Raw genomic sequence first — 26,708 nt, 5'->3', positions numbered from 1 at the left:
GGACTAAGACCCCACATGCTGTGAGGCAGCTAAGACCACACCACAACTAAAGAGCCTGCATGCCACAACGAAAGATCCTGCAATCTGCAACTAAGACCTAATGTAGCCAAATAAATAAGATTAAACAAAAAAAGACCAGGGTTCAGCAGCTTATCTATGACACTGATGTGAAAGTGAAAGTGTTAGTTGTTCAGTCGTGTCCAACTCTTTGCCAACCCATGGACTGCAGCCCACCAGGGTCCTCTGCCCATGAGATTCTTCAGGCAAGAATACTACTGACGTGGGTTACCATTCCTTTCTCCAGGGGATTTTCCTGACCCAGGGATCGAACTCAGGTCTCCTGCATTGCAGGCAGATTCTTTACCATCTGACTGAGCCACCAGGGATGCCCATGACACTGATGAAATGATTATAATAATAATAATAAAAAAAAATCATAACTTCTACTACGTAAAGCAATTGAGTAATCACAATAAAGAAAAACTACATTTGTGTGTATGGGTATATATATATGTGCATGTATGTGTTTGGTGTAATGATTATATTCTGAAACAGATAAGGGAAAACTCCAGTAGTTTAATTGATAATAATTTTTATTGATAGTCAACTATATACTTACATTTTCTGTATAAAACGTGTATTTCTCAAGATGAATGGCCACAACTTAGGAAGAGAACTGAAAGAAATTTAATGACATAAAATATGATAGGCTTTAAAAATTGCAACTGCATCCAGATATTCTTCCAGAAAGTTATGGTTAGCTAGCCATACTAAAACTGCTGGAAGCTGTTCTCAGTTGTTTCAGTCAGACAAGGATCTCCAAACGAATACAGAAATATTCATATTGAGACAAAGGAACTGAAAGCAAGCACTTGAGGCAGGAAACAAACTAGAAATTCAATCTTCTTGCCACTGCACAAGTAGAGTAGACATTTGGCAGCTTTCTCACTTTCCAAACAGAATCTCAAGTGTTTGGGTTCGGAAAAATATGATTTTGTCTTAACCTCTACTTTAAAACATTAGAATAAAGGGTGCTCAAAATAAACTTTGCTTCCCTATCACTCATAAATCTAGAGGGGGAAGGAAGGATAAATAATAATAGCTGCCATTATATTCTGGGCACTTACTTAGTGCCAGGTATAGTATTATTAACTGTTTTACATATACTTATTTAATTCTCAAAATAATACAAATGAGGAACTGAATAACAGGTTAAATGACTAGGTACCTGCTAGAAAAAGTTATAATTCAATACTTTGCTAACAGTTTACTATTTAGGCATGTTTTGGTAGAATAGTGTTTTGTTTTGTTTTGTTTTTAGTATGTTTGTCCAGAGAGTTAACCCTTAGAAACAAAAACAAAGAGGTCTCATAAACTCTGATTCCACAGACAAAGGCACATTCTTCACAAACTCTGCACAGGAAATACTAAAATAATTTTCTTCAGGTGTTTAGAAACTCAGTTAATCTAATAAAAGACAATAACATTATTTTACTGTCTTAATTCTGATAAAACATAATTTTTTAAAATTAATCTGATTCCTAATCTTATTTCTTTTTAACATTATACTGAAATTCTGGGCCTAGGTTTTCTGGACAATTTCTCTGATATGTGCGGTGCTTAGTTGCTCAGTCATGTCCAACTCTTTGTGACCTCATGGACTGTAGCCTGCCAGGCACCTCTGTCCCTGGGGATTCTCCAGGCAACAATACTGGAGTGGGTTGCCATGTCCTCCTCCAGGGTATCTTCCCAATCCAGGGATCAAATCCAGATCTCTTATACTGCAGGCGGATTCTTTACTGTCTGAGCAACCAGGGAAGCCCAAGAATACTGGAGTGGGTATCCCTTCTCCAGGGGATCTACCCAACCTAGGAATGGAACTGGGGTCTCCTGCATTGCAGGTGGATGCTTTACCAGTTGAGTTACTATATTAAATTACGTTTTTAAATCTTGCACTTTAAAGATAGTGAGAATAATGAAGTAATACCATTTGCAGCAACAGAGATGGACCTAGAGATTGTTATATTGCATGAAGTCAGACAGAGAAGGAGAAATATCATATGGTATCCCTTATATGTGGAATCTAAAAAGAAATGATAGAAATGAACTTATTTACAAACTAGAAACAGACTCCCAGACTTTGAGAATGAACTTATGGTTGCCAGGTGGTAAGAATGGGAGGAAGAGATAGTCGATTTGGGATGACATGCACACACTGCTATATCTGAAATGGATAACCAACAAGGACCTACCGTATAGCACAGAGAACTTTGCTCAATGTTATGCGGCAGCCTGGATGGGAAGGTGGTTTGGAGGAAAACGGATACGTGTATTGGGTATGGCTGAGTCCCTCTGCTGTTTACCTGAAACTATCACAGTATTGCTAATTGGCTATATTCCAATATAAAATTAAAAAAAAATTTTAAAAAAGACTGGGCCAACTGGAATAATCCAAAACTTTTTTTTAAAAAATTAAAGATAGTAATTCAGGAATGATTAAAAAATAGAAAGAATTCCATTTTGATTGTGCTAATTCAAGAAGAGGTTCTTTAAATGCTGTAGTTTAAAAGTAAGTTTGGAGATTTACAACACAAAGTACTTTAAGCAAGATCCAACTAAATTCTTGTATAGTTTAATTCTTCCCATCATTTTTATCCAGCAAAATCTCAAATAGCAGCTTATGTACGCAAATTATTTACATATTTTCTTCCTTAATCCGTCCCTTTTCAAAGGACAGAAAGTTCATTTAACAACTAATTATGTCTTGTTTCACTGCTATTTTTACTTGCCTTCTTTAAAGAATCAATCATTTCAAAATCAAAGTTTATAAACTGATATTTGTTTCTATCTCTCGTGGAAAAAATGCAGGTCCAACAATTGCATTCTCTATCACTTTCCCCACTACATCTCTCACCAAATCCCCGTAAGATATTTCAAGTTACAAACAGATAGATGTCTTTAGGAATGAAGCTTTCACCTCTTTCCCAGCTGGAACCATGGAGGGTGTAGAAGAGAAGAAAAAGAAGGTTCCTGCTGTGCCAGGAACCCTTAAGAAAAAGCGAAAGAATTTCATAGACTTAAGCTCAAGTGACTGAAAGAAGTTTGCCCAAAAGATGCTTCGAAAGGCAAGGAGGAAGCTTATCTATGAAAAAGCTAAGCATTACCACAAGGAATATAGGCAGATGTACAGAACTGAAATTCAAAAGGCTATGATGGCACGAAAAGCTGGCAACTTCTATGTACCCGCAGAACCCAAATTGGCGTTTGTCATCAGGATCAGAGGTATCAATGGTGTGAGCCCAAAGTTTCGAAAGGTGCTGCAGCTCCTTCGCCTCCGGCAGATCTTCAATGGCACCTTTGTGAAGCTCAACAAGGCATCAATCAACATGCTGAGAATTGTGGAGCCATACATTGCATGGGGGTAGCCGAATCTGAAGTCTGTAAATGAACTGATCTACAAGCGTGGTTATGGCAAAACGAACAAAAAGTCAATTGCCCTGACACACAACGCACTGATTGCTTGGTCTCTTGGGAAATATGGAATCATCTGCAAGCAGGATCTGATTCATGAGATCTATACCATTGGAAAATGTTTCAAAGAAGCAAAAACTTCCTGTGGCCCTTTAAATTGTCTTCTCCACCAGGTGGAATGAAGAAAACGACCACCCATTTTGTAGAAGGTGGAGATGCTGGCAACAGGGAAGACCAGATCAACAGGCTTATTAGAAGGATGAACTAAGGTATCTACCAGGATAATTTTTGCAGTCTGGTCACTTAATAAACAATTGAAATAAACTGAAGAAAAAAAAAAAAAAAGACCGAAGCTCTCTCATTTACAACTTTCAGGCTCAGTTATCAATACAGACTATGCCTGTAAGTAATCATTACTTTGATACTAGCTATAATTCAGCAGGAAACTAATTATTGACAAAGTAGGAGGAATGAGAATCAACAGAATATCTTTCAGGCCACCTTGGAATTCATAATGAAAAGAGTGGGAAGTGTCACACACCCTTTAATTTAGGAAGGCAGATTTCAAAAAGGTAGGCATGATGGCATGGAATGAAATTCTTGAAGGAAAAGAGATACAAGAGGTCAGGACGCTCTTGAAAATGAGGTTCTGACTAATATTACAGATGATAAAGAAAAGAAATAATAAAAGATAAAGGGAAGGGACGAACAATAAACAAAAGGTAAGAACTAAAGAAACCAGGGACTCATCTAATAGCACACTATAATAATTTTAAAAAGTAGTGTGGTACAATGAACAGGTTATGGGCTTTTAAATTCAGCTCTACCACCTAATTAAATGATGCCAAACAAATCATTCCCTTCTTCAACTATACTTCTTCATCACCAAAATGGGAATAACATTTCTTGTGAAGAGCTACTATAGGGGGTTCGCTACCTACCAAGATCAACATTTCCTTACTGGTCTCTTTGTCCTTAGGTATGGTCCACTAAGAGAACACAGTCAGAGCACTGTATTCAAAAGTTACTTTATTATTTTTTCCTTGGTAGTTACATTATTAATCTGAAATACAGTTAGGCTCACTGGTTTCAATTTGTACTCAACAGTAGGACTTACTTTCTTGCTATCATTTTTATTTTTTGTGAGTATGTGAAACATATACATGGTTCAAGCAAAGCTTTCTTTTAGCATTTCATTATAGTGGTATTATTCTTTATATAAGGTAAAAAAAAATGTCCATTTGTACATGGGCTAGATTCTATATTCTAGTATGGTGACATTTATATCTACAACCAAAAACTACACAGCATTTATGATCAATTTTAAGATAACTGCCTGTGACTATTGAAAAGATTATAGCAAAGAATCTCCGAAAGTCAGTCCCATCAATTTTAGTTGACACGCAGTGCTATGTGCCAAGCACTATTTTATACACATGATGCTTTAACCTTTAAAGAGGCCTCTGAAACATGTCAGCCAAGACCATGCCACTAGCAAACAGCACAGGGAGACTTTGAATCCGGATTCCAGAGTCTGCGTTATTAGTCACTTAACTAATGTAACATCTCCTGCATTCGAACCAGTTACCCAGTGTTCTTACTATTTGGGGACTACAGACTTTAAGCCTCTTTTTGTTGTTGTTTTGTTGTTTAGTTGCTAAGTCATGTCCAACTATTTGGCGACCCCATGGACTGCAGCCCACCGGACTCCTCTGTCCATGGGATTTTCCCAGGCAAGAATACTGCAGCAGGTTGTCATTTCCTTCTCCAGGAGTTATTCCCAACCCAGGGATGGAACCCACGGTTCCTGCATTTGGCAGGTAGATTCTTTACCACTGAGGCACCAGGGAAGCCAAATCTTTTCTAGCTTACCTTAAAAAAAAAAAGTGTGACTTAGGAAAATTACAACTTTTCCAAGTATTAATAAAAACCTAAAAGACAATAAATTAATGTGGACTAAATCTCTTTTGATTTCTCTCATTCAATTAGCATTTATTACACACATCTGGGCTTCTTAGTAAAGAATCTGCATGCAATTCAGGAGACCTGGGTTTGATCCTTGGGTTGGGAAGATCCCCTGGAGGAGGGCATGGCTACCCACTCCAGTATTCTTGCCTGGAGAATTCCATGGACAGAGGAGCCTGACAGGCTACAGTCTATGGGGTCACAAAACAGCTGGACACCACTTAGCGACTAACACCTTCACACTGGGAGATAAAGTGAGTCAGTTTGCTCTTCTTCCTTCTCCAAATCTCAATGAAATGACCCAAGCAATTTACATTTAGAAAAATTCTGTAACAGCACGGGAAAATGTCAACAGCAGAGCAGAATCGCTAAAGAATTTCTGGAATGCAGAAGAGAATAAGTTCACAAAAAAGGAGCAAGTGCTTCTGTAGTTTATAATCATACAGTCAAAAGACAGTCCTGTTCTTCAAAGAAGTGGGTGGATTCTCCCTAAAAAAAAAACACAAAAACACCCCAAATCAGAAAATTGGAGCCCTTAACCACATTAGAGGTCTTTGGTTATATATCTAAGGGGATACAAGAAAAGTCACTGGGAACTGCACCATTTGGGATGGCTGATGACATCTGCAACCCAGACTTTTCCAACTGGATGTGAACTGCTTGAATGGTCAAGTTGGGGATTTGCCACAAGTTCCTAAAGAGGGAGGGCAGAAGGCAAAAGGAGGCGATATATACGGGGTAAAGTATTTAAGCATTTATGGGAAAAGTATTTAAGTATTTTCATTAACTCTAGGCTAACAAAGAGAACAAACGCACTGGCCAACAACTTAACAGAGACAAAAATAAAAAAAGAAACAGCACAGTAGGAAAAACCAAAATGCACCAAACCTCCCTGATAACTCTGGAGATATTCACAATAACATTAATTAAAGTCTTAAGTGGTGAGGGATAAACTGGGAGATTGGAATTGACATATATACACTGAGTGAGTGAGTGAATTCACTCAGTTGTGTCCGACTCTTTACGACCCCATGGACCTACCAGGCTCCTCCATCCATGGGATTTTCCAGGCAAGAATACTGGAGTGGGTTGCCATTTCCTTCTCCAATATACACTACTAGAGATAAAATAGATAAATAATAAGGACCTACTATATAGCACAGGGAACTCTACTCAATACTCTGTAATGACCTATATGGGTAAAGAATCTATAAGAAGAATGGATATATGTGTATGCATAACTGATTCACTTTGCTGTAGAGCAGAAACTAACATGACACTGAAAATCAACTATACTCCAATTTAAAAAATAAAACTTGAAAGTCAAAAAAATAAAATCTTAAATACAAGGTGGTCCACTTAAAGCAAGCATCTTACTGGCTACTAGTGTGAATCTAAATGGTTAATGGATGATAACTACCTGCTGGATGGTTAGTAGGCAATATTCCTGATAGAAAGCTTTGGGAGTTAGTCCTATACCAGCAACACTTCAACATAAGAGTTTGTTTTCTGACCCTAACCCACTAAATCTTGTGAAAGTGGGAGTCCTAAAGGTGATCTTACATGCCTACATACATTTGTTATTTAAAGAAGATTCATTGCTATGGTTTTTTCAGTGATTCAATTAACGATTTTAAAAATTTAAACTCTCAATATAATTATTTTATCTACAGGATAGGAAAATACAGAGTTTCTCATTTATGTCTCATAATAAGCAAACGAATACAACTATAACAAATTATAGGTTACCTGTGATTATCAATCATCCTTTACTTTTACTTTACTTTTACTTTATACTTGGTTACTAACTTCAACTAAGGAGGTCAAGGTCATGGCTTATACAGTTGGCTGGTTAGGGGAAAATCTATTCTTGGGCCACAGACTACATCCATAGTGCACTCAGCAAATGTTACAGTAAAAAGGTTGACATAAATATGGTTTAGTATGTTCTATCATCATTATTGGAAAATCCCCAAATACATGTTACCTTTAATATGCAGAACATAACTTGTATATAAGCATTTAAATAGGCTACCTGAGACTCCCTGGTTGTCCAGTGGTTAAGAATCCACCTGCCAATTCAGGGGACATGGGTTTGATCCCCGGTCTGGAAAGATTCCACATGCTGAGGAGCAACGAAGCCTGTACACCACAACTACTGAAGCCTGTGTACCCTAGAACCCATGCACTGTAACAAGAGAAGTCACAGCAAGGAGAAGCCTGCACACTGCAACCAAGAGTGGCCTCCGCTAACCGCCACTAGCAAAAGCTTGCCTGCAGCAATGAAGACTCAGGGCAGCCAAAAACAAATAAATACATAATAAATAGGCTGCCTGGTATTTTTTTTTCTCTTAGTGCACTAAACTGGAAGGAAGAAGACAGGAATCCAGATTAAGTATCAGGCATGTATGGTAAAAATGGTATGGGCAACCAGGTCTAACACAGTGATATATCCGAGTTGAAAAAAAATCAGATTGCTTTTGGTGACTATATGAGGTCCATGAATCAAGGTAAATCGAAAGGAGATAGCAAGAGTGAACATCAACATTTTAGTAATGAGTAAACTAAGTGGACAGGAATGTGCTATGCTGTGCTTAGTCACTCAGTTGTGTCCGACTCTTTGTGACCTCATGGACTGTAGCTGCCAGGCTCCTTTGTCCATGGGGATTCTCCAGGTAAGAATACTGGAGTGGCTTGCCATGCCCTTCTCCAGGGAATCTTCCCAACCCAGGGATCAAACCCAGGTCTTGTGCATCGCAGGCAGATTCTTTACTATCTGAGCCACCAGGGAAGCCCAAGAATACTTGTGGGTATCCTCTCCAGAGGATCTTACTGACCAAGGAATCAAACCGGGGTCTCCTGCATTGTAGGTGGATTCTTTTCCAGCTGAGCTACCAGGGAAGCCCCCTTCTCTGCCTTCTACCCAGCTATTCCCATTCCTGGACAGATACCCAGCAGGCACAATGCAGCTAAAAGTCCAGCACGTCCTGTCCTAACTGGCCCAACCCAATATACTTCCGGAACACCGACTCCACCCCAAACAATGGTTAGGAGGTTCCATCTTCCTCAACCACTTCCAGGTTTTGTGTTTGTAGAAGACAATGCTCTCAGGGAGGAGGGACAGGAATGAGCAAATTTAACTCAGATGAAATGGAGTAGCTCTCATAGTCAAGAAAAGAGTCCAAAATGCAATACTTGGGGTTCAATCTCAAAAATGACAGAATGATTTCAGTTCATTTCCAAAGCAAATCATTCAACATTACAGTAATCCAAGCCTAAGCCCCAACCAGTAATGCTGAAGAAGATGAAGCTGAATGGTTCTATGAAGATCCACAAAACCTTCTAGAACTAACACCAAAATAAGATGTCCTTTTCATCATAGGGGACTGAAATGCAAAAGTAAGAAGTGAAGAGATACCTAGAATAACAGGCAAGTTTGGCCTTGGAGTATAAAATGAAGCAGGGCAAAGGCTAACAAAGTTTTGCCAAGAGAACGCACTGGTCACAGCAACCCTCTTCCAACAACAAAAGAGATGACTCTACACATGGACATCACCAAATGGTCAATACCAAAATCAGACTGATTATACTGATTGAATATACTGATTATATTCTGTGCAGCCAAAGATGGAGAATCTCTATACAGTCAGCAAAACAAGACTGGGAGCTGACTGTGGCTCAGATCAAGAGTTCCTTATTGCAAAATTCAGACTTAAAATTGAAGAAAGTAGGGAAAACCACTAGGCCATTTAGGCATGATCTAAATCAAATCCCTTATGAACACAGAGGAAATGAAAAACAGATTCAAGGGATTAGATCTGAGAAACAGCGCCTGAAGAACTATGGTCAGAGGTTCATAACACTGTATAGGAGGCTATGACCAAAACCATTCCCAAGAAAAAGAAATGCAAGAAGGCAAAATGGTTGTCTGAGGATGTCTTACAAATAGCTGAGAAAAGAGAATCGAAAGGCAAAGGAGAAAAGGAAAGTTATATGCATCTGAATGCAGAGTTCCAAAGAATAGCAAGGAGAGATAAGAAAACCTTCTTAAGTGAATAATGCAAAGATATCAGTTCAGTTCAATTCAGTTGCTGAGTCCTGTCTGACTCTTTGCGACTCCATGGACTGCATTACCACAGGCCTCCCTGTCCATCACCAACTCCCGGAGTTTACTCAAACTCATGCCCATTGAGTCGGTGATGCCATCCAACCATCTTATCCTTTGTCAACCCCCTTTCCTTCTGCCTTCAATCTTTCCCAGCATAAGGGTCTTTTCAAATGAGTCAGCTCTTTGTATCAGGTGGCCAAAGTATGGGAGTTTCAGCTTCATCATCAGTCCTTCCGATGAATATTCAGGACTAATTTCCTTTAGGATGCACTGGTTGTATCTCCTTGCAGTCCAAAGAACTCTCAAGAGTCTTCTGCAACAGCACAGTTCAGTAGCATCAATTCTTTGGCACTCAGCTTTCTTTATAGTCCAACTCTCACATGCATACCTGACTACTGGAAAAATCATAGCTTTGACGAGATGGACCTTTGTCAGCAAAGTAATGTCTCTGCTTTTTAATATGCTGTCTAGGTTGGTCCTAACTTCTCTTCAAAGGAGTAACCGTCTTTTAATTTCATGGCTGCAGTCACCATCTGCAGTGATTTTGGAGCCCCCCAAATTAAAGTCTGCCACTGAAAACAACAGAATGGGAAAGACTAGAGATCTCTTCAAGAAAATTATAGAGATACCAAGGGAACATTTCATGCAAAGATGGGCTCAATAAAGGACAAAAATGGTATGGACCTAATAGAAATAGAAGACATTAAGAAGAGGTGGCAAGAATACACAGAAGAACTGTACAAAAAAGATCTTCATGACCCAGATAATCATGATGGTTGATCACTCAACTAAAGCCAGACATCCTGGAATGTGAAGTCAAGTGGGTCTTAGGAAGCATCACTACGAACAAAGCTAGTGGAGGTGATGGAATTCCAGTTGAGCTATTTCAAATCCTGAAAGATGATAATGTGTAAGTGCTGCACTCAATATGCCAGCAAATTTGGAAAACTCAGCAGTGGCCACAGGACTGGAAAAGGTCAGTTTTCATTCCAATCCCAAAGAAAGGCAATGCCAAAGAATGCTCAAACTACCGCACAATTGCAGCCATCTCATACTCTGCTGCTACTGCTGCTAAGTCGCTTCAGTCGTGTCCGACTCTGTGCGACCCCAGAGATGGCAGCCCACCAGGCTCCCCCATCCCTGGGATTCTCTAGGCAAGAATACTGGAGGGGGTTGCCATTTCCTTCTCCAATGCATGAAAGTGAAAAGTCAAAGTGAAGTCGCTCAGTTGTGTCCAACTCTTTGCGACCCCGTGGACTGTAGCCTACCAGGCTCCTCCATTCATGGGATTCTCTAGGCAAGAGTACTGGAGTGGGATGCCATTGTCTTCTCCAATCTAGTGATGCTCAAAATTCTCCAAGCTAGGCTTCAACAGTATGTGAACCATGAACTTTCAGATGTTCAAGCTGGTTTTAGAAAAGGTAGAGGAACCAGAGATCAAATTGCCAACATCTGCTGGATCATCGAAAATGCAAAGAGAGTTCCAGAAAAACATCTATTTCTGCTTTACTGATTAAGCCAAAGCCTTTGACTATGTGGATCACAATAAACTCTGGAAATTTCTGAAAGAGATGGGAATACCAGACCATCTGACCTGCCTCTTGAGAAATCTATATGCAGGTCAATAAGAAACAGTTGGAATTGGACATGGAACAACAGACTGGTTCCAAATAAGAAGAGGAGTACATCAAGGCTGTATATTGTCACCCTGCTTATTTAACTTATATGTAGAGTACATCATGAGAAACGCTGGGCTAGAAGAAGCACAAGCTGGAATCAAGACTGCTGGGAGAAATATCAATAACCTCAGATATGCAGATGACACTACTTTTATGGCAGAAAGCAAAGAGGAACTAAAGAGTGTCTTGATGAAGGTCAAAGAGGAGAGTGAAAAAGCTAGCTTAAAACTCAACATTCAAAAAACGAGTATCATGGCATCCGGTACCATCACTTCATGGCAAACAGATGGGGGAAACAATGCAAACAGTGACAGACTTTATTTTCTTGCTCCAAAATCACTGTGGACAGTGACTGTACCCATGAAATTATAAGACGCTTGTTCCTTGAAAGAAAAGCTATGACAAACTTAAGCAGCATATTAAAGAGACATCACTTTGCCTACAAAGGTCCATATAATCAAACCTACGGTTTTTCCAGTAGTCATGTATGGATATGAGAGTTGGACTATAAAGAAGGCTGAGCACCGAAGAACTGATGCTTTTGAACTGTGGTGTTGGACAAGACTCTTGGAGGTCCCTTGGACTTCAATGAGATCTAACCAGTCAATCCTACAGGAAATCAGTCCTGAATATTAACTGGAAGGACTAATGCTGGGCTGAAACTCCAATAATTTGGCCACCTGATGCAAAGAGCTGACTCACTGGAAAACACTCTAATGCCACAAAGATTGAGAACAGGAAGAGAAGGAAGCCCCAGAGCATGAGATGGCTGGATGGCATCATTGACTCAATGGACATGAGTTTGAGCAAACTTTTGGGGGATAGTTAGGGAAAGGGAAGCCTAGGGTGCTGCAGTCCAAGGGGTCATGAAGAGTCGGACACAACCGAGCAATTGAACAAAACAAACAGATGAGGAAACTAAACTGAGAGGTCAAGCAAGAAGTCCAAAGCCACATAGCTCAAAAGTGGCAGAGCCAGAATTTGAACTGAATTCTGGCTTCACACCCGTATTCCTTTCACAACATCATTATTAATAATTTCCCAATAATTCAATATATGATATCATATACACCCACTTTTATTTTAAATCAAGAGATGGATGGTGAAAGAGGAGCTTGGAACTATTTTTTGGTTGGGAAAAATATAAAGAAAAAGCATTCAAGTAATTTTTCAAGCACAAACAAAACATCTACAACAAAGCCTAAATTAGAAGCCAAGTATCAACAGAAATACTCTTCAAGTTAAAAACAATTAATTTGTACCATTTGTACCCCAACTGACACACAAAATACTATTTTCCTCCTTATTCCATTCATTCATAGAGACCTTCAACAAACAGTAACCATACTAGCCAGGACTAACAGTCCCTCTCATGAGGGTTGGATGAGGAACATTGGATCCAGCTTATTCTGTATCACTTTACTTTACCATGGAGAGATCATTCATCCACTATAAGTTCCTTATCTTCCCCATGTCTCCTTCCTACCATCACACACCACACAAATCACACATACATTCATGCACTCATACAAATCTTCCTCATCTCCACTGAGTTAATTCTATCTCTGGATATTCTATCTCAAGAAATCTCTTAAACATACATTTTCTGCAAGTCTTTTTCTTCCTCTGCCAGGGCGATTTGTAAGTAAAAAATGACTCAAAATATTGTTGACAAATGTTAAGAAGAATCTCAGTGAAGCACTTTTGTCACATAGAAAAAAAATCTCATGTTTTAAAGTCAAATTGACAAAGGATCAGAGATACAAGCTATTTCTACTTTTTAACTTTTAAAAAGGTTTTTTATCAGTAACTGTATTGCTTTCTACTATATTTTTTTATACAGAAGTAAACAGTTCAGTCATGACATGGTCTTACTGACTAGCCTAGTAATCTAATTTCCGTATTGACCCAGAGAATCAACTAATCAACCTACAAATTAACTTTCATCTTAAAATATTTTTTCAAAGTTGGGAATAACTAGACAGTAGCTGGACCTTACTTTCCAAAATAAAAACCAACTGACAACATGTAAAAAAATTATGAATTTTGTGGACATACAGCTATTTAAAGAAAACCATTAAAATATAAATATCATATCTGTGAAAATGAGAGACAACTAGGGATGCCAAATCCCTCTTTCCTGATTAGCCCCTTTCTGCTTCGATATTCTACTCTCACTTGAAATATAACCTCTAAACCAAAATCATCACTTTTGCCCTTAAAGTGGCTCACTGTCCAAAGTTCCCAATTCTGTTCCCTACTCCAAGTTTAAAGACTTAGTGTCAACCATAACACTTTCTCTTTCCTGCCAAGTGCAAATTTGAGTGAGTGCTAAGGTACAGAGATCAGTGAATTTTATGCCCAGTTCTTTTTTTATATATAAAATTTTTAAAATTATTTTTGTCTGTGCTGGGTCTTCGATGCTGCGTGGGCTTTTCTCTAGTTGTGGAGAGTGGGGGCTACTGTTTAGTTGCAGTGTGAAGGCATCTCATTGTGGAGCAGAGGCTCTAGAGTGTGCAGGCTTCGGTAGTTGTGGCACGTGGGCTCAGTAGTTGTGGCTCAGTATAAAGCACACGCTCAATAGTTGTGGTGTGTGGGCTTAGTTGCTCCACGACATGTGGGATCTTCCCAGACCAGGGAATAAATCTGTGTCTCTGGCAATGGCAGGTGGATTCTTTAACACTGAGCCATGGAGGAAGTCCTATTCTTATAAAACTAAAAATCTACACTAGAAAGCAGGGAAAGTAACATACAAATAACCATAATACAGATATGCTACCATGAAAAACACACAAGAGGGAAAAATCATGTGAGGTAGGAGATCAAAAAGATTTTTATGAAGACAGTAGTTGACACATGCTTGGAAGATGGGTAGGACACCGAACCGACAGGAACTGCTAAGCATGAAAAAGCATCACACTGAGAATAAACAAAGATTTAGAGATGAATAAAGAGATTACTTAGGAAAGTTATGACCAACCTAGATAGAGAGACATTACTTTGCCAACAAAGGTCCGTCTAGTCAAGGCTATGGTTTTTCCAGTAGTCATGTATGGATTGTGAGAGTTAGACTGTGAAGAAGGCTGAGTGCCCAAGAATTGATGCTTTTGAACTGTGGTGTTGGAGAAGACTCTTGAGAGTCCCTTGGACTGCAAGGAGATCCAACCAGTCCATTCTAAAGGAGATCAGCCCTGGGATTTCTTTGGAAGGAATGATGCTGAAGCTGCAACTCCAGTACTTTGGCCACCTCATGTGAAGAGTTGACTCACTGGAAAAGACTCTGATGCTGGGAGGGATTGGGGGCAGGAGGAGAAGGGGACAACAGAGGATGAGATGGCTGGATGGCATTACTGACTCGATGGACGTGAGTTTGAGTGAACTCCGGGAGTTGGTGATGGACAGGGAGGCCTGGCGTGCTGCAATTCATGGGGTCGCAAAGAGTTGGACATGACTGAGCAACTGAACTGAAAGAGATTACAGATTATATTTAGGAAACCGAAAGTAATACAGAGGGGCTGGAACGTAGATCCACGTAGGGAAAAAGTAGGATCAAAAGTTGGAAAGACAAGCCAGAGGCATGTTGTGAAGATCATTAAGGGCCTTCTGTGCTATGGTAGATGAAGGGTCACTGAAGGTTTCTGGTCCAAACATATGCAGTGGTTAAAAGCCAGGACTCTGGAGCTAGATCCAAATCTCAGCTTTTCCACTTAGCAGCTGTGTGACCCTGGGCAAGTTACTTAATTTCTTTTTATCTCTGTGGGGCTAATAGCAGCACTTAGGGATGTTGTGAGGATTAAATTGGTTCACACATGTAAAAAGTGTCTAGAAAAGTAGCTGTCATAAAGCAAGTACTTATAAGTATTTGCAACTATTTAATATTACCATCCTATCCTTTAGAAAGATAAACTTAGCAGCGATGTATAGAAATGAACGGAAATGAATCTTCCCAAACACTTTACAGGTTCCCCAAGGATAAAATACTTTTTCATTCACTTAAAAGAAATCCCTCAGAATATTTAGTACAGTTCCTTACAGACCACACATATCTTAAAAAGCATTTAATGTGAGATTGTCTGTAATAAAGTACAATGATGTAGGAAATATTTACATGAAGATTTAAGGAATACTCACAGTAAATGAAAGATTTATTAAAATGGATGGTACTTTATAAGTGAAATGGTCATAAATGAAATGGCCTTGGAGATCTTTGCCTTACTTTGAACATGTCCTATTTTTGAAAAAAATTTCTGTATTATAGCTGAAAGTAGACCCAATAATGTTTCAGGTAAATAACTTACTGTGAATATACCACAAATGGGGAGACTCAATGAAATTCCCCTCTCCCATTTTCTTACTTGACCCAACCAACTGCATTTTCTTTACTTTTTTAAATCTCTAATGATAGCATTATATGGTTTCTGTTGAACAGATCTATATTAAAATTCAACAGCTGCCTTTTTGCTCAATATACACAACACCAAGTGTCAAAATACCAAATGTGACCTTTTATTTATAGCAAAGCTAGTAAAAAGAAACACACAAAAAGTGCAGTCTTTTTATCTCAATTAAAAAGAAAAAAAAAGCAATTCAAAGAACTGTCAGTTTGCTTCAAAACTGAAGTCATAAACTGAAATGTCATGTAAGTAAACTATACATTCTGGTTTATACATATTCATAAATATATGTAAGTATCATTGATAGCAACACCCAGATCTTTATGCTTCTTTGTCAACTCTAAGGCAATAAATCCCAAAGGACTATTTCATTCTACTTGCCCATGGCATTTCCAGTAAGGATATTTAATTTAGCTGTGACTTACAGCTAATGAGGGAATACATAAATTTTAGAGAGGTATGTTATTGAAAAGTGATTTTGATCCAAATACTTAGTTTTATGTACCTTGATTTTCAAGGATCTTTAGGTTCCCTCATTCTCTTATTTAACCTCTCTACTATTTCAACAATATGTTTGCTAAATATTGGGCTTCCCTGGTGGCTCAGACTGTAAAGAATCTGCATGCAATGCAGAAGACCCAAGTTCGATCTCTGGGTCGGGAAGATCCCCTAGAGGGAGTGGCTATACACTCCAGTATTCTTGCCTGGAGAATTCCATGGACAGAGAAGTTGGCGGACTATAGTCCATGGCGTCACAAAGAGTCAGACTCTCGACTGAGCAACTAACACTTTCACTTTTTCACCTTGATTTTCAAGAATCCTTAGTTTCTTTCATGCCCTTAGCTAACCCCTCTATTTCAACAATGTTGTGTTAGCTATTCCAACAATAGCTTTGCCAAATACTACCTTTTCATCAGTCTACAGTCAATAAACAATAAAATAATGTTACCACTACCCATAATCTATTACCAAGTGTACCATGCTTTTTAAGTATCAAACTTATCAGTAGTTACTTGCTAGCCGGGCAAAGAATTCTAAAAAGTACCTGGAAAAACATGTAACTTCAGAGCTTGAAATAAAACATTCTGACAATTAAAGAAGTATGAGTGTTATGTTTATGTAAATCATCATAAATAAGTTGTAGATATAAAATTTACACCTATATATTATCACTGCTGTCACTGTACAACCTAATTTCTTGGGTTACTCAGAGGATATAAAACAAGGTCACTATGTAAACAATTATCCCTTCAAGTTGCATGATTAAGCTATTTATAACTCAATAACAATAATTTCATGAACAGTAATACTTTATTACATGTCTAAATTTCCCCTGTAAGATTATGTAATATGGCCTACTGCTTAAGTATACACTGAAATGGGGTATGGAAAAATTCATAAACTCACAGGTACACTGAAGAAGCTAATGACAACTAGAAGAAATTTTATTTCATAAATGAAAAATTAACAATTTTCAGTTGTACTATTTGCCAGGTTTCTATCAAGAAACAACTATCTCAGATATTTCAAACTTATTTTCAGCCTTTGAGGTGAGACTCTTTGACTATACTCCAACTGAAAGCTTTACAGATCACTATAGTCCTTTAAAAATAATTTGGGAAATATATGATTTTCATAATTCACTGCAGATACTATTCTTTAACATATTTGTTTTCAGTCACTTTGCAAACCAGTCAATCTTTAATATACAGGAGAACAGAAAGTTGGGGTCAGAACCTGTGCAGCAATTATAAGTTCTACAAGAGGTATTAACCACATCTGAATGATATAATTTTGATTAATAAAAAAATCATCAACTACAACTTGTCTAAGATCAATTACATGGCTAGTGAATTGTGGGACTGGGATCTGACTACATGCTGATCTAGCCCAAAACCTGTGTGTTCTTTCCACTATGGTAGGCTATCTTTCACTTAGAAAACCTGTTTAGTCTATTCCAGAAACACATAAACTCATGCATTCCTTGGTTTTGGTACTTACATATACCCCATGAAGTTTACATTACCACTACAACTGACTTTACAGTCTGTATTCCTACAAAGCTCCCTTCCCCAAGCTGGATTTCAGAAATATTCACCACAGACACACTTAAATCTCTTTTTAGAACAAGGCAGGACACAAGTAAATAAATAAAACAGATAATACAAAAGGGAAACATTTTAAAATTAGGATGTTTTGACCTTTCATGTAACAATGACTAACATTTGAGCATTTGCTATATATTAGGCCATGTGCTAATTCTTCATATGCTATATTTTATTTTCTCACAACCATCCTTTGAGATAAATATATTAATTCCAATTTTATAGGTGAGAAATCAAATTACATGCCCCAAATCATAAAATTCATAAAAAGGGAATAAAAAAATCAAATCTCAATATGTCTGACTCAAATCTCATGGGACTATTTTACTGCACTAAAACTCCAATACAAACTCAACATTTATGAGAAAAGGGGTTAACAACAGAACTATTTTAGGTTTATACTAAGCTGAACAGTGGAGGACTGATGTATATTACTCTTACTATGCCAGCTTTGAAAGGGGTTCTGGCAGCCAAGTGAGGAAGAACTCAACAAGTCTGGTCAGTCTAATAAATGCAACGGCTGTCATCACTCTGTAATACCTTTTTCAGAATTTCCCTCCTCTTAGATTTTTCTACTCTCTCATGACTTCTGTCTATGTTCTTGGTCCCAAATTCCCCTTCACCAAATCTTTTAAGTCAACTAGTTTACATCCTTTATCCTGAAGTGCCTACATCTCTGTTGATAACAGTAAAAAGAGGGGCTTTTTGGAACTAAGGTTGTAAAAAAAAAAAAAGTTTTGTTCAGGAAATCTCATCTCAAATTGGAAAATCTGGACTATCCTGTGAAATTCACAGTATTATAAATTATTTCAAGCTTCAAGTATGACCTGTGAACACTGTAAAAAGACTGGTCTTTGAATTTTTATTCAAAGTTCTTATTTGATATGCTGAAATAAATAATACTGATGATTTACTTTTTTTAAAAAAACAAGGAAAAAATTTTATACCACTTTACCATTATGAAGAAGTGGTATTCTTGGAAGGCAAAGAAATTTACTGGCCCCAATATCCATTAACTGATGAATGGATAAATAAATTGGGATTTACCACACAATTTGGCAATAAGAGGAAATAAACTACTGATATTTGCTATAATATGGATGAACACTGAAAACATTATGCTAGGTGAAATAAGCCAATCACAAAAGACCACACATTGCATGATTCCATTTGTAGGAAATATCCAGAATAAGCAAATCTACAAAGACGAAAGCAGTCTGCCTAAGAACTAGGAAGTTGGGGGGTGATGGCAAAGGGATCTGGGGTTTCTTTTTGGAGTACTGAGAATGTTCTAAAATTGACTGTGGCACAACTTTATGGTTATACAAACCACTTCATTGTACACTTTAAATAGGTGCATCTTACGGTTAATGAAATTATATCTCAAAAAAGCTGTTTTAAAAAAGAAATTTACTGGAAAAAGACTCAAAAGGCCATTGAAGAAGTTTTGTTAATGCTTTTCAAGTTAAAGACGAGCACAATCTCAAGATTTTTGCTCTCTGAGGTAAGCCAGTTCTGTCCTTCTCTGCAAGTCCTGTCCAAAATGATTAACACGACAAAGTTCTAGACAGTTTAGTTTGTTTAACAAAGGATGTTACAAAGCTCCTTCACACCAAACCAACTCTGCTTACCGAAGTTGTCACAGTTCAGGAAAAGGGCTTATCATTTAATAATTTTCTACTATTTAATAACAGATGTGCTTTGGAAGCTTGTAATTTTAATGTTTAAACCAAAGGCTGCCAACGTATAGGCTAGGATCTACCTAAAGATCTTGAACTCTTATGTGACAGATGTCAAGCCCACAGTGTCCTATCTGAGGTTTACCAGGATTTTCTGCGGAGAGAGTAGTGGGTAACAGAATGGGAAATGAAACCCTTCCTCATCTTTCTCAATCATCTGCCAGTCTTCATACTTGAGAAAAAAGAAAATTCTTCCTTGCAAAAGGTTAGCCATCTCCTAGGTTTCAACCTGCTAAGGCTTTCTTCCCACTTCTGATGTTTTTATCCATGAGAGGTGGGGTGGAGGTATGGCTGTTAAGAACATCTAAGTTTATCTGTGTCCCCTCACTCAATCTTTCTCAGGTCAGGAGGAATGATTTCATTTGACTGGCAGTTTAAGATAAAAAACTGGGCATAAGTGGTCCAACTTTTTGCCCTTAGGAGCAAGTCGCCTAAAGGGAGCACTCATCTCTTTCGTTGTTTCCCACTGGAAGTCCTACAGAGCAGGTCCCCCAATCCTGCCTGGGATTGGACAATTAAGTCTGTTCAATTTTGAGGCCCAGTAGGAGGAAGCTGGAAAAGGGAAAGGCTACCCACTCCAGTAATCTGGCCTAGAGAATTCCATGGACAGTCCATGGGGTCGCAAAGAGTCAGACACGACTGACTGACTGACTGACTTTCACTTTCAAGAGGAAGTTATTTGTCCAAGGATATAAGTCACATTCTCCAATATCCTCTTTATCAATATTAAATAATATTTTGGCTAATTATCTTATTCTTTTTTTCTCAGTTAGTTCACAATATAAATAGGGAAGAGGATGATAATGAGACCCCTTAAAAACTCTCACATCCAATCTAATTTTAAAAAGAACAAGAGTAAAGGTATTTTCAGGAATAAATACACTATGACAGACTACAATCTGAGTAAGAGAACCAATTCTAGAGAGAAAAATTTTGCTTAGATATAAGGAAGAGGTTCAAGTTCCTTCATATGCTAGAAGACTCCTGGGAAATAGTTGGAAATCTTCATAAAGTACAATGAGTAAATCCATCTAGGATGATAATAATCCTCAGCGGCTGGGCTTCCCCAGTGGCTCAGCAGTAGAAAATCTACCTACAATGCAGAAAACACAGAGTTGATCTCTGGGTCAGGAAGATCCCCCTGGAGGAGGGCATGGCAACCCACTCCAGTATTCTTGCCTGGAGACTCCCATGGACAGAGAAGCCTGGCAGGCTACAGTCCATAGTTACAAAGAGCTGGGCACGACTGAAGCGACTGAGCACGCACAATCCTAAATGGTCACTGAAATCTGTGCCATAAAGGAATGATGCCTCAGTAAAAGATCTCTAGATCACTTATATTTATCAGGAGCAGCTTTGTTGATCTTGTTTAAAAATTTTTTTTTCACTAAAAATTTGTCTCTTGAGGGATGAGAAAACAGTAACTGTGAGGTTAAGGTAATTGTACAAAGTACAGGACATCCCTTTAATACTGAAACCCAAATCTCTTTTACCTCTTCTGTATTCTGGCAAAAATTTTAGCCACTGATATGTGCACAAATTCCTACATAGGTAGTGTTCTTGAAGGGGGACTTTGCAACTCGGAAACTCAAATCTCATGTGCGAAACACCGACTTATGGGGCAAAATGTAGAAATTACTATTTAACACTGGCCAAATATAAGAACCCTAGGGAATCAAATCAAGTCACAGATGTCAAAGTGCTTCAAAAACTATAAAGCACTACATAAAATATTGTCTTGATATTGAGTTCCAGTAACCAGTAGAAATTTGACCCTAGTATAGCAGAATTAATATAATTCTGCCATTATATTTACTATCATTTAATACTTTTTATTACATTAACAGAAACTCCTGAAGGTCCTTACTAAAGTATCCCCCCATGTATATTCCCCATACAAACGACATCTATTTCTGTTACACTGTATCTTTAGAGTTCACTGGTGGTCCAGTGGTTAGGAATTGGGGTTTTCACTGCCATGGCCTGGGTTCAATCTCTGGTTGGGGAACTAAGGTCCTACAAATCACTCAACCAAATTAAAAAAAAAAAAGGCGGTGGCAGTCATCATATGTTTAAAAGTTTGTGCATCATCCACAAGCTATTAGAACAAATTCAGGAAATGCTATCACACACAAATGAAAATTAAAGGAATATAGTTTCTCTGTATTTGGGCCAATACTATAAAAACAAATAAAAAACTGCCAGTACGGGACTTCTCAGGTGGCTCAGTGGTAAAGAATCTGTCTGCCAATGCAAGAGACACTGGTTCAATCCCTAGGCTGGGAAGATCCCCTGGAAGAAATGGCAACCCACTTCAGTACTCTTGCCAGGAAAATCCCAGGGACAAGAGGAGCCTGGCATGCTAGAGTCCATGGGGCTGCAGAGTCAGACATGATTGAGCATGCCAATGCAGGGGACATGGGTTCGATTCTTGCTCCAAGAAGATTCTACATGCTGTGGGGTAACCAAGCCTGTAAGCCACAACTACTAAAGCCCACATGCTTTAGATCCCAGGCTCTGCAACAAGAGAAGCCACCCCAATGAGCAGTCCACACACCGCAAGAAGAGTATCGAGCCGAAGAGGAGCCTCTGCTCACTGCAACTAGAGAAAGCCCACGTGTAGCAACGAAGAACTAGCATAGCCAAAAAAAAAAAAGTCTTAAAAAATGGTAAAAAAAAAAACAAAACCCCAAAAGCTTCCAGCATGAAACATGGCTCATAATGTTATAGTAATATAGTTTATTAGTTGAGATTTAAGGAAGTTATTTTACTCAGCTTTTTGTTTTGGGATATTTCATTTCCTTTTGTGGTAGTTCAAGTAGAAGCTGAGGAGTACAGAGACTAGGAGTTGGAGATGAGAGACTAAAAGAGGAGAAACGGTGATGGTGGAGTCCAAAGCCAAGAGGGAAGACAAATTTGTTTGACTTGTGCTAAGCCTTGATGTCTTCTCACTTCCAAGCATCTAATAAAGAAATTGTGTCAGTTCTCAGTAATAAGTTCTGAGCTTCAGTTTCAAAACTGGGATTCTGACACCTGTTATAAACTTGAACAGCAATACAATGATATCTAACTTTTACTGAGCACTATGTATCAGGCACTGTTCTAAATGTTTTACATGGTTTAACTCAATCATTACAATAACTCAGAGATGCTATCTCTATTTTACAGAAGGGGAACTCTATAGAAAAAGGCCAGGTAAGTTAACCAAAGTAACAGAGCTACTAAGTGGTAAGGTTTGGATTTGAATCCTAAACTTTTCCATTCTAGTTTACTGCAGTGGTTTTCAAACTACATTCTGAGGAACCTTTCAGCTCCAGGAGTTCTATTTTCAAAATATACTTTGTTCATTTAAAAAGTAAAAACATTACAATCAAGACTTTTAGTACGATGTATAATGCACCAAAGGGAATCAACAACATATTAACTTTTTGCTGCCAGGTAAAGTCACTTTTTTGCAGATCTTAGTGTAAAGCCACTCCGGCGTTCTTACCTGGAGAATCCCAGGGATGGGGGAGCCTGGTGGGCTGCTTTCTATGGGGTCGCACAGAGTCTGACACGACTGAAGCGATTTAGCAGCAGCAGCAGCAGCAGCAGCAGCAGCAGTGTAAAGCCAGTCCTGCCACCTCTGAAATCTTAACTGAACTTCCTGTAAATGTTTCATTGATCTGGAAAGTGTAACTCTGCACTGATTTTTTTTTTTTTAAACTCAAGACTAGATGTGTTTATTCAGGTAAAAAGTACAATGAGCATTCAAGCTCAAACACTAGGCAAGATTCAGGTACATCTTACCACAAAGCAAAGGCACAAAAGTGAACAAAGAAACATACCACTTCATTCATTTTAAATTTGGGGGAGCTCCCTGTCTGACATATTTAACCTTAAGAAATACAGGTCAGGGAATTCCCTGGTAGTCCAGTGGTTAGGGTTCCATGCTCTCACTGCCAAGGGCCCTGGTTCAGTCTCTGACTGGGAAATGAAAATTCCACAAGGCATGGCCAGGAAAAAAAAAAAAAAAGAAAAATGAAAACAAGAAAGAAATATCGGGTAGATATGATTTTGAAAAAATCTCCAGTGTTCTTATTATCTCCTCTTATTCCTCTTGCTAAACACAGAATATTTAACTGAAAGGTATCTTGAGATGGCAAGGGAAACTTTTAGGGGGGGGAAAAAGTCACCTCCTCCACCCCTACTTCAGCCACACAGCACCAGTGTTACAGTCTGGACTTTGTGTCCCCAATCCCCTGCCCTTCCACTCTGCTGTATCAATAACTCTCAGTGAAGTCTTCAACTCTATGGGTCTAAGTCAACTATTCCACTGACCATATGCCATCTGGTATTCAATGACTAAAATATATATAACAGCTTTTTTTTTTCACTTTTCCTCTTTATCCAGTTGAGATTTAATGAGCCATCATTACAATATTTTGACCAATGCCTTAAACACTTTTGCTCCTCTGTCATTTTGTTGCATGTATCTGGCAAACCACAACTCTGAATGAAGCTGTCTATTGGCTTTCATCATACACTGGTGCCAGAGTAGCTGAGCACCACCAGAGGGTCAACAAAGCATAGATGGGTTATCACACTTATGTTCATGACCACTGACTTCAATGAAGTCTCCAGGCTGCTAGATAATCCTATTGTCTCCAGCTGTCTCTCACAACTATTATTTCAAACATTTTCTACTTCTTTCAAACCTTGGGACTTCCGTCCCTCCCATCTCCAAGGCAACTCACCGCTGATGACTGCCTAATTTAAAGGAGTTGTATTCATCTTATTCTTGTTTTCTTTCAAATACAATAGAGTATAACATCTTCTCAGGGAAGTTATGAGATTACTTATCTCTCTTTCCTCCCTCTCTAAGCTGTTTCCTTCCCATGGACATTCAGTCTATTTTATAAACTGGGATTCCACTTAAAACTTCTTTACAAAAGGAGTCACTGAACACATAATCAGATTAAAAACAAGTCAGGAACTGGATGTCACACACACAACTAGCAACAGTGACATTACTAACATTTTCAGAAACAAAGCCTGCAGTTTCACCAAATTTGAAATCATTCTGATATTTTCTTTATATGTTTTACAGTTTTAAAAAACAGATATAATTAACATATAAGATTGTGTATGTTTAAAGTGCACAAAGTTTATTTGATACATTTATAAATTGCAACATTACCACTGTAGTAATAGCTAACACTGCTACAGGGTCACATAATAATCATATATGTTTTACACTTAAGAGCTCTGCTATGACTATATAGGCAAGAAAAGGAGCAGAAATTTTTAGAGTGTTATTTTAATAACCAGTAAATCTGACAGCATGATTTTGTGTTACTAGGTCTAGATGGGGGAGAGAAAGGAGGAGGAAGCAACAAATGTCCCAGCCACGGCTTTTTTTTAAGAGCTAAAAATACTGCAGGATAAATACAGAATCATAAGCAATACTTAAGAAGTAAGTCTGACAGCACAGTGATACATTCTTACAACAAATTATTCACGGAGGGAGTCTGATAGTCCCAACTCTCATTATTCCCTTCACCTGCACTGAACAAGCAGTTAGAAAAGAAGTTTATTCCTTTACTCCCATCAGCTCTCCTGGCAGCTTTACATTAATTAAAGTTTTGGTCTTACAGGTCTGGGTGAGTGTGAGTGACTGTGTGTGTGTATGTGTGTGTGTGTGGGGGTGTAGTTGGTGGCCCAAGCCAGGAAAAATCCTGCAAAGGCATTCACCTGGGATACCCTTCAGAAAGATGCTTTCCTCTTTCCCGAGGGCACCACCTCGTCGCTGCTGCCCACAGTTCGGTGGTGTTACAGCAGGCACTGTTGGCTACTGGGCTGCCTACAACTCTAATGTGTTACTTAATTTTGGAACTACTATTAGGATCTCGAAAGCGTTTTGTGATGCGCTGGAATGAAAGATGCTCCATAAAATGAAGTTTATTATTAGAATTATTACAGCTCCGGGGCCTAAAATAAAGCAAAATTATAACCACATAGGCTTCAAAGGGAAAATCGGAAGCCACATGCATCTCAAACACTGCCAAGTGGGCAGGGGCTGGGCAGGGGCGCGGGTCTGAGGCTCTCATCCGGCGCCCCCACCGCCACCAGCTCTCGCGGCACCATTAACCCGGTCCTGCCCGGACCTCTATCCCGGACGCCGCTTCTTAGGGTGGGGGAACGAGGGTCAGCGGTCGGCCCCGACTCCTTTCGGCCTCTCGTCGCCCGTCAGCCCTCTGGGGACTCTCACACCCCACAGGCTGCCTCGCTCCGGGCCCCAGTCTCACCGCCTGGTTTCTAATTCCTTCACAGGCGCCTCAGTTTCCTCCAAATCGGTTTCCTCCTGTCTCTCACCTGGACTTTTTTTTTTTTTTTTTTTTAAATCCAGGACGACGCTCGTTGCCCCCTCCGCTGTCCCTCAGGTTGGCGGCTGTCTCCCTTCACCCTCTCTCCCAGGTCCAGGACCATCAGCCCGGTCCAGATCTCCTCGGCCCTCGGCCATTTCGCACTCAGCCCATGGTGCCGCTCCTCTCCGTTCCCCGCGTGTCCCCTTCGCCAGCCCCTCGGCCAGGCAGCCCGGGTCGCCCCATCGCTCCCTTCTTCTCAGGCTGGCCGCCGCCGCGCATCCTCCAGCCCCGTCTTCTCCTGAGCCGGGTCTCCCCTCCCCTCCCTTCGCCCTCAGCCAATCCCCCGCCCGGCCCCGCGCGCCTGCCGCTCGCTCACCCGCGGACTCCCCGGTGTTGATCCAGTCCGGGTTGGCGATGCTGGCGATGGCGAAGATATCGGCGGCCAGAAAGAGACATCCTGAGATGATGGTCAGTTTATCCATCTCCCCGCCCCGTCCCCCCACCCCCCGAGCCCCGGGCAGGCCGCGGCCTCACGCCTCCCGCCCCATGGGCCGCCGCCGGGGCCAGAAGACCCCACGCCGCCGCCTCGCTCCCCTCAGCCCCCGCGCGCCGCTCGCGCCCTCCGCGCGCCCGGGACTAGCAGCCGCGGCGCGGCCCGCACAGCCGGAACCGCCGCCCGCCCCGGAACTGCTCCGCCCGCCCGCCCCTCACCCGGAAGCGAAGCCGAGGTGCTGGCGCGGCCGGCTCCGGCTCTCGGCCCCTGGCGACCCCGTTCTGTCTTCTCGGTCCAGCCCAGGCTCGCAGCCCCAGTCCTTCCTCCCGCCCGCCTCAGGCCTTGCTCCGCCCGGCTTCTTCTCGGCCGCCCGCCTCGCTGCCCTGGACTGGGCAGGAGCCGCTTTT

General features: G+C 39.9%; 1 protein-coding gene and 1 pseudogene across 5 annotated transcripts in view; one reads left to right on the top strand and one right to left on the bottom strand.

Moving 5' to 3' along the window:
• MOSMO (modulator of smoothened) overlaps positions 1 to 26,469 on the bottom strand; it is a 71,862-nt gene extending 45,393 nt beyond the window's left edge. For 4 of the 5 annotated variants that reach the window (XM_042240399.2, XM_060405807.1, XM_060405808.1 and 1 more), the window contains exon 1: positions 26,185 to 26,469. In XM_042240399.2, the coding sequence (XP_042096333.1) occupies positions 26,185 to 26,290 (106 nt within the window). In that variant the 5' untranslated portion in view covers positions 26,291 to 26,469. The remainder of the gene's footprint in view (positions 1 to 26,184) is intronic. The other variant, XM_042240398.2, reaches the window with a different exon arrangement.
• On the top strand, positions 2,978 to 3,806 carry LOC121817882 (large ribosomal subunit protein uL30-like; annotated as a pseudogene).
• Positions 26,470 to 26,708: the final 239 nt, after the last annotated feature.

This window comes from Ovis aries, chromosome 24, assembly GCF_016772045.2.
Source record: "Ovis aries strain OAR_USU_Benz2616 breed Rambouillet chromosome 24, ARS-UI_Ramb_v3.0, whole genome shotgun sequence".
Lineage (NCBI taxonomy): Eukaryota > Metazoa > Chordata > Mammalia > Artiodactyla > Bovidae > Ovis > Ovis aries.
The sequence above is the reverse complement of the archived record's forward strand: the minus strand, read 5'-3'. Positions and strand labels throughout refer to the sequence as shown.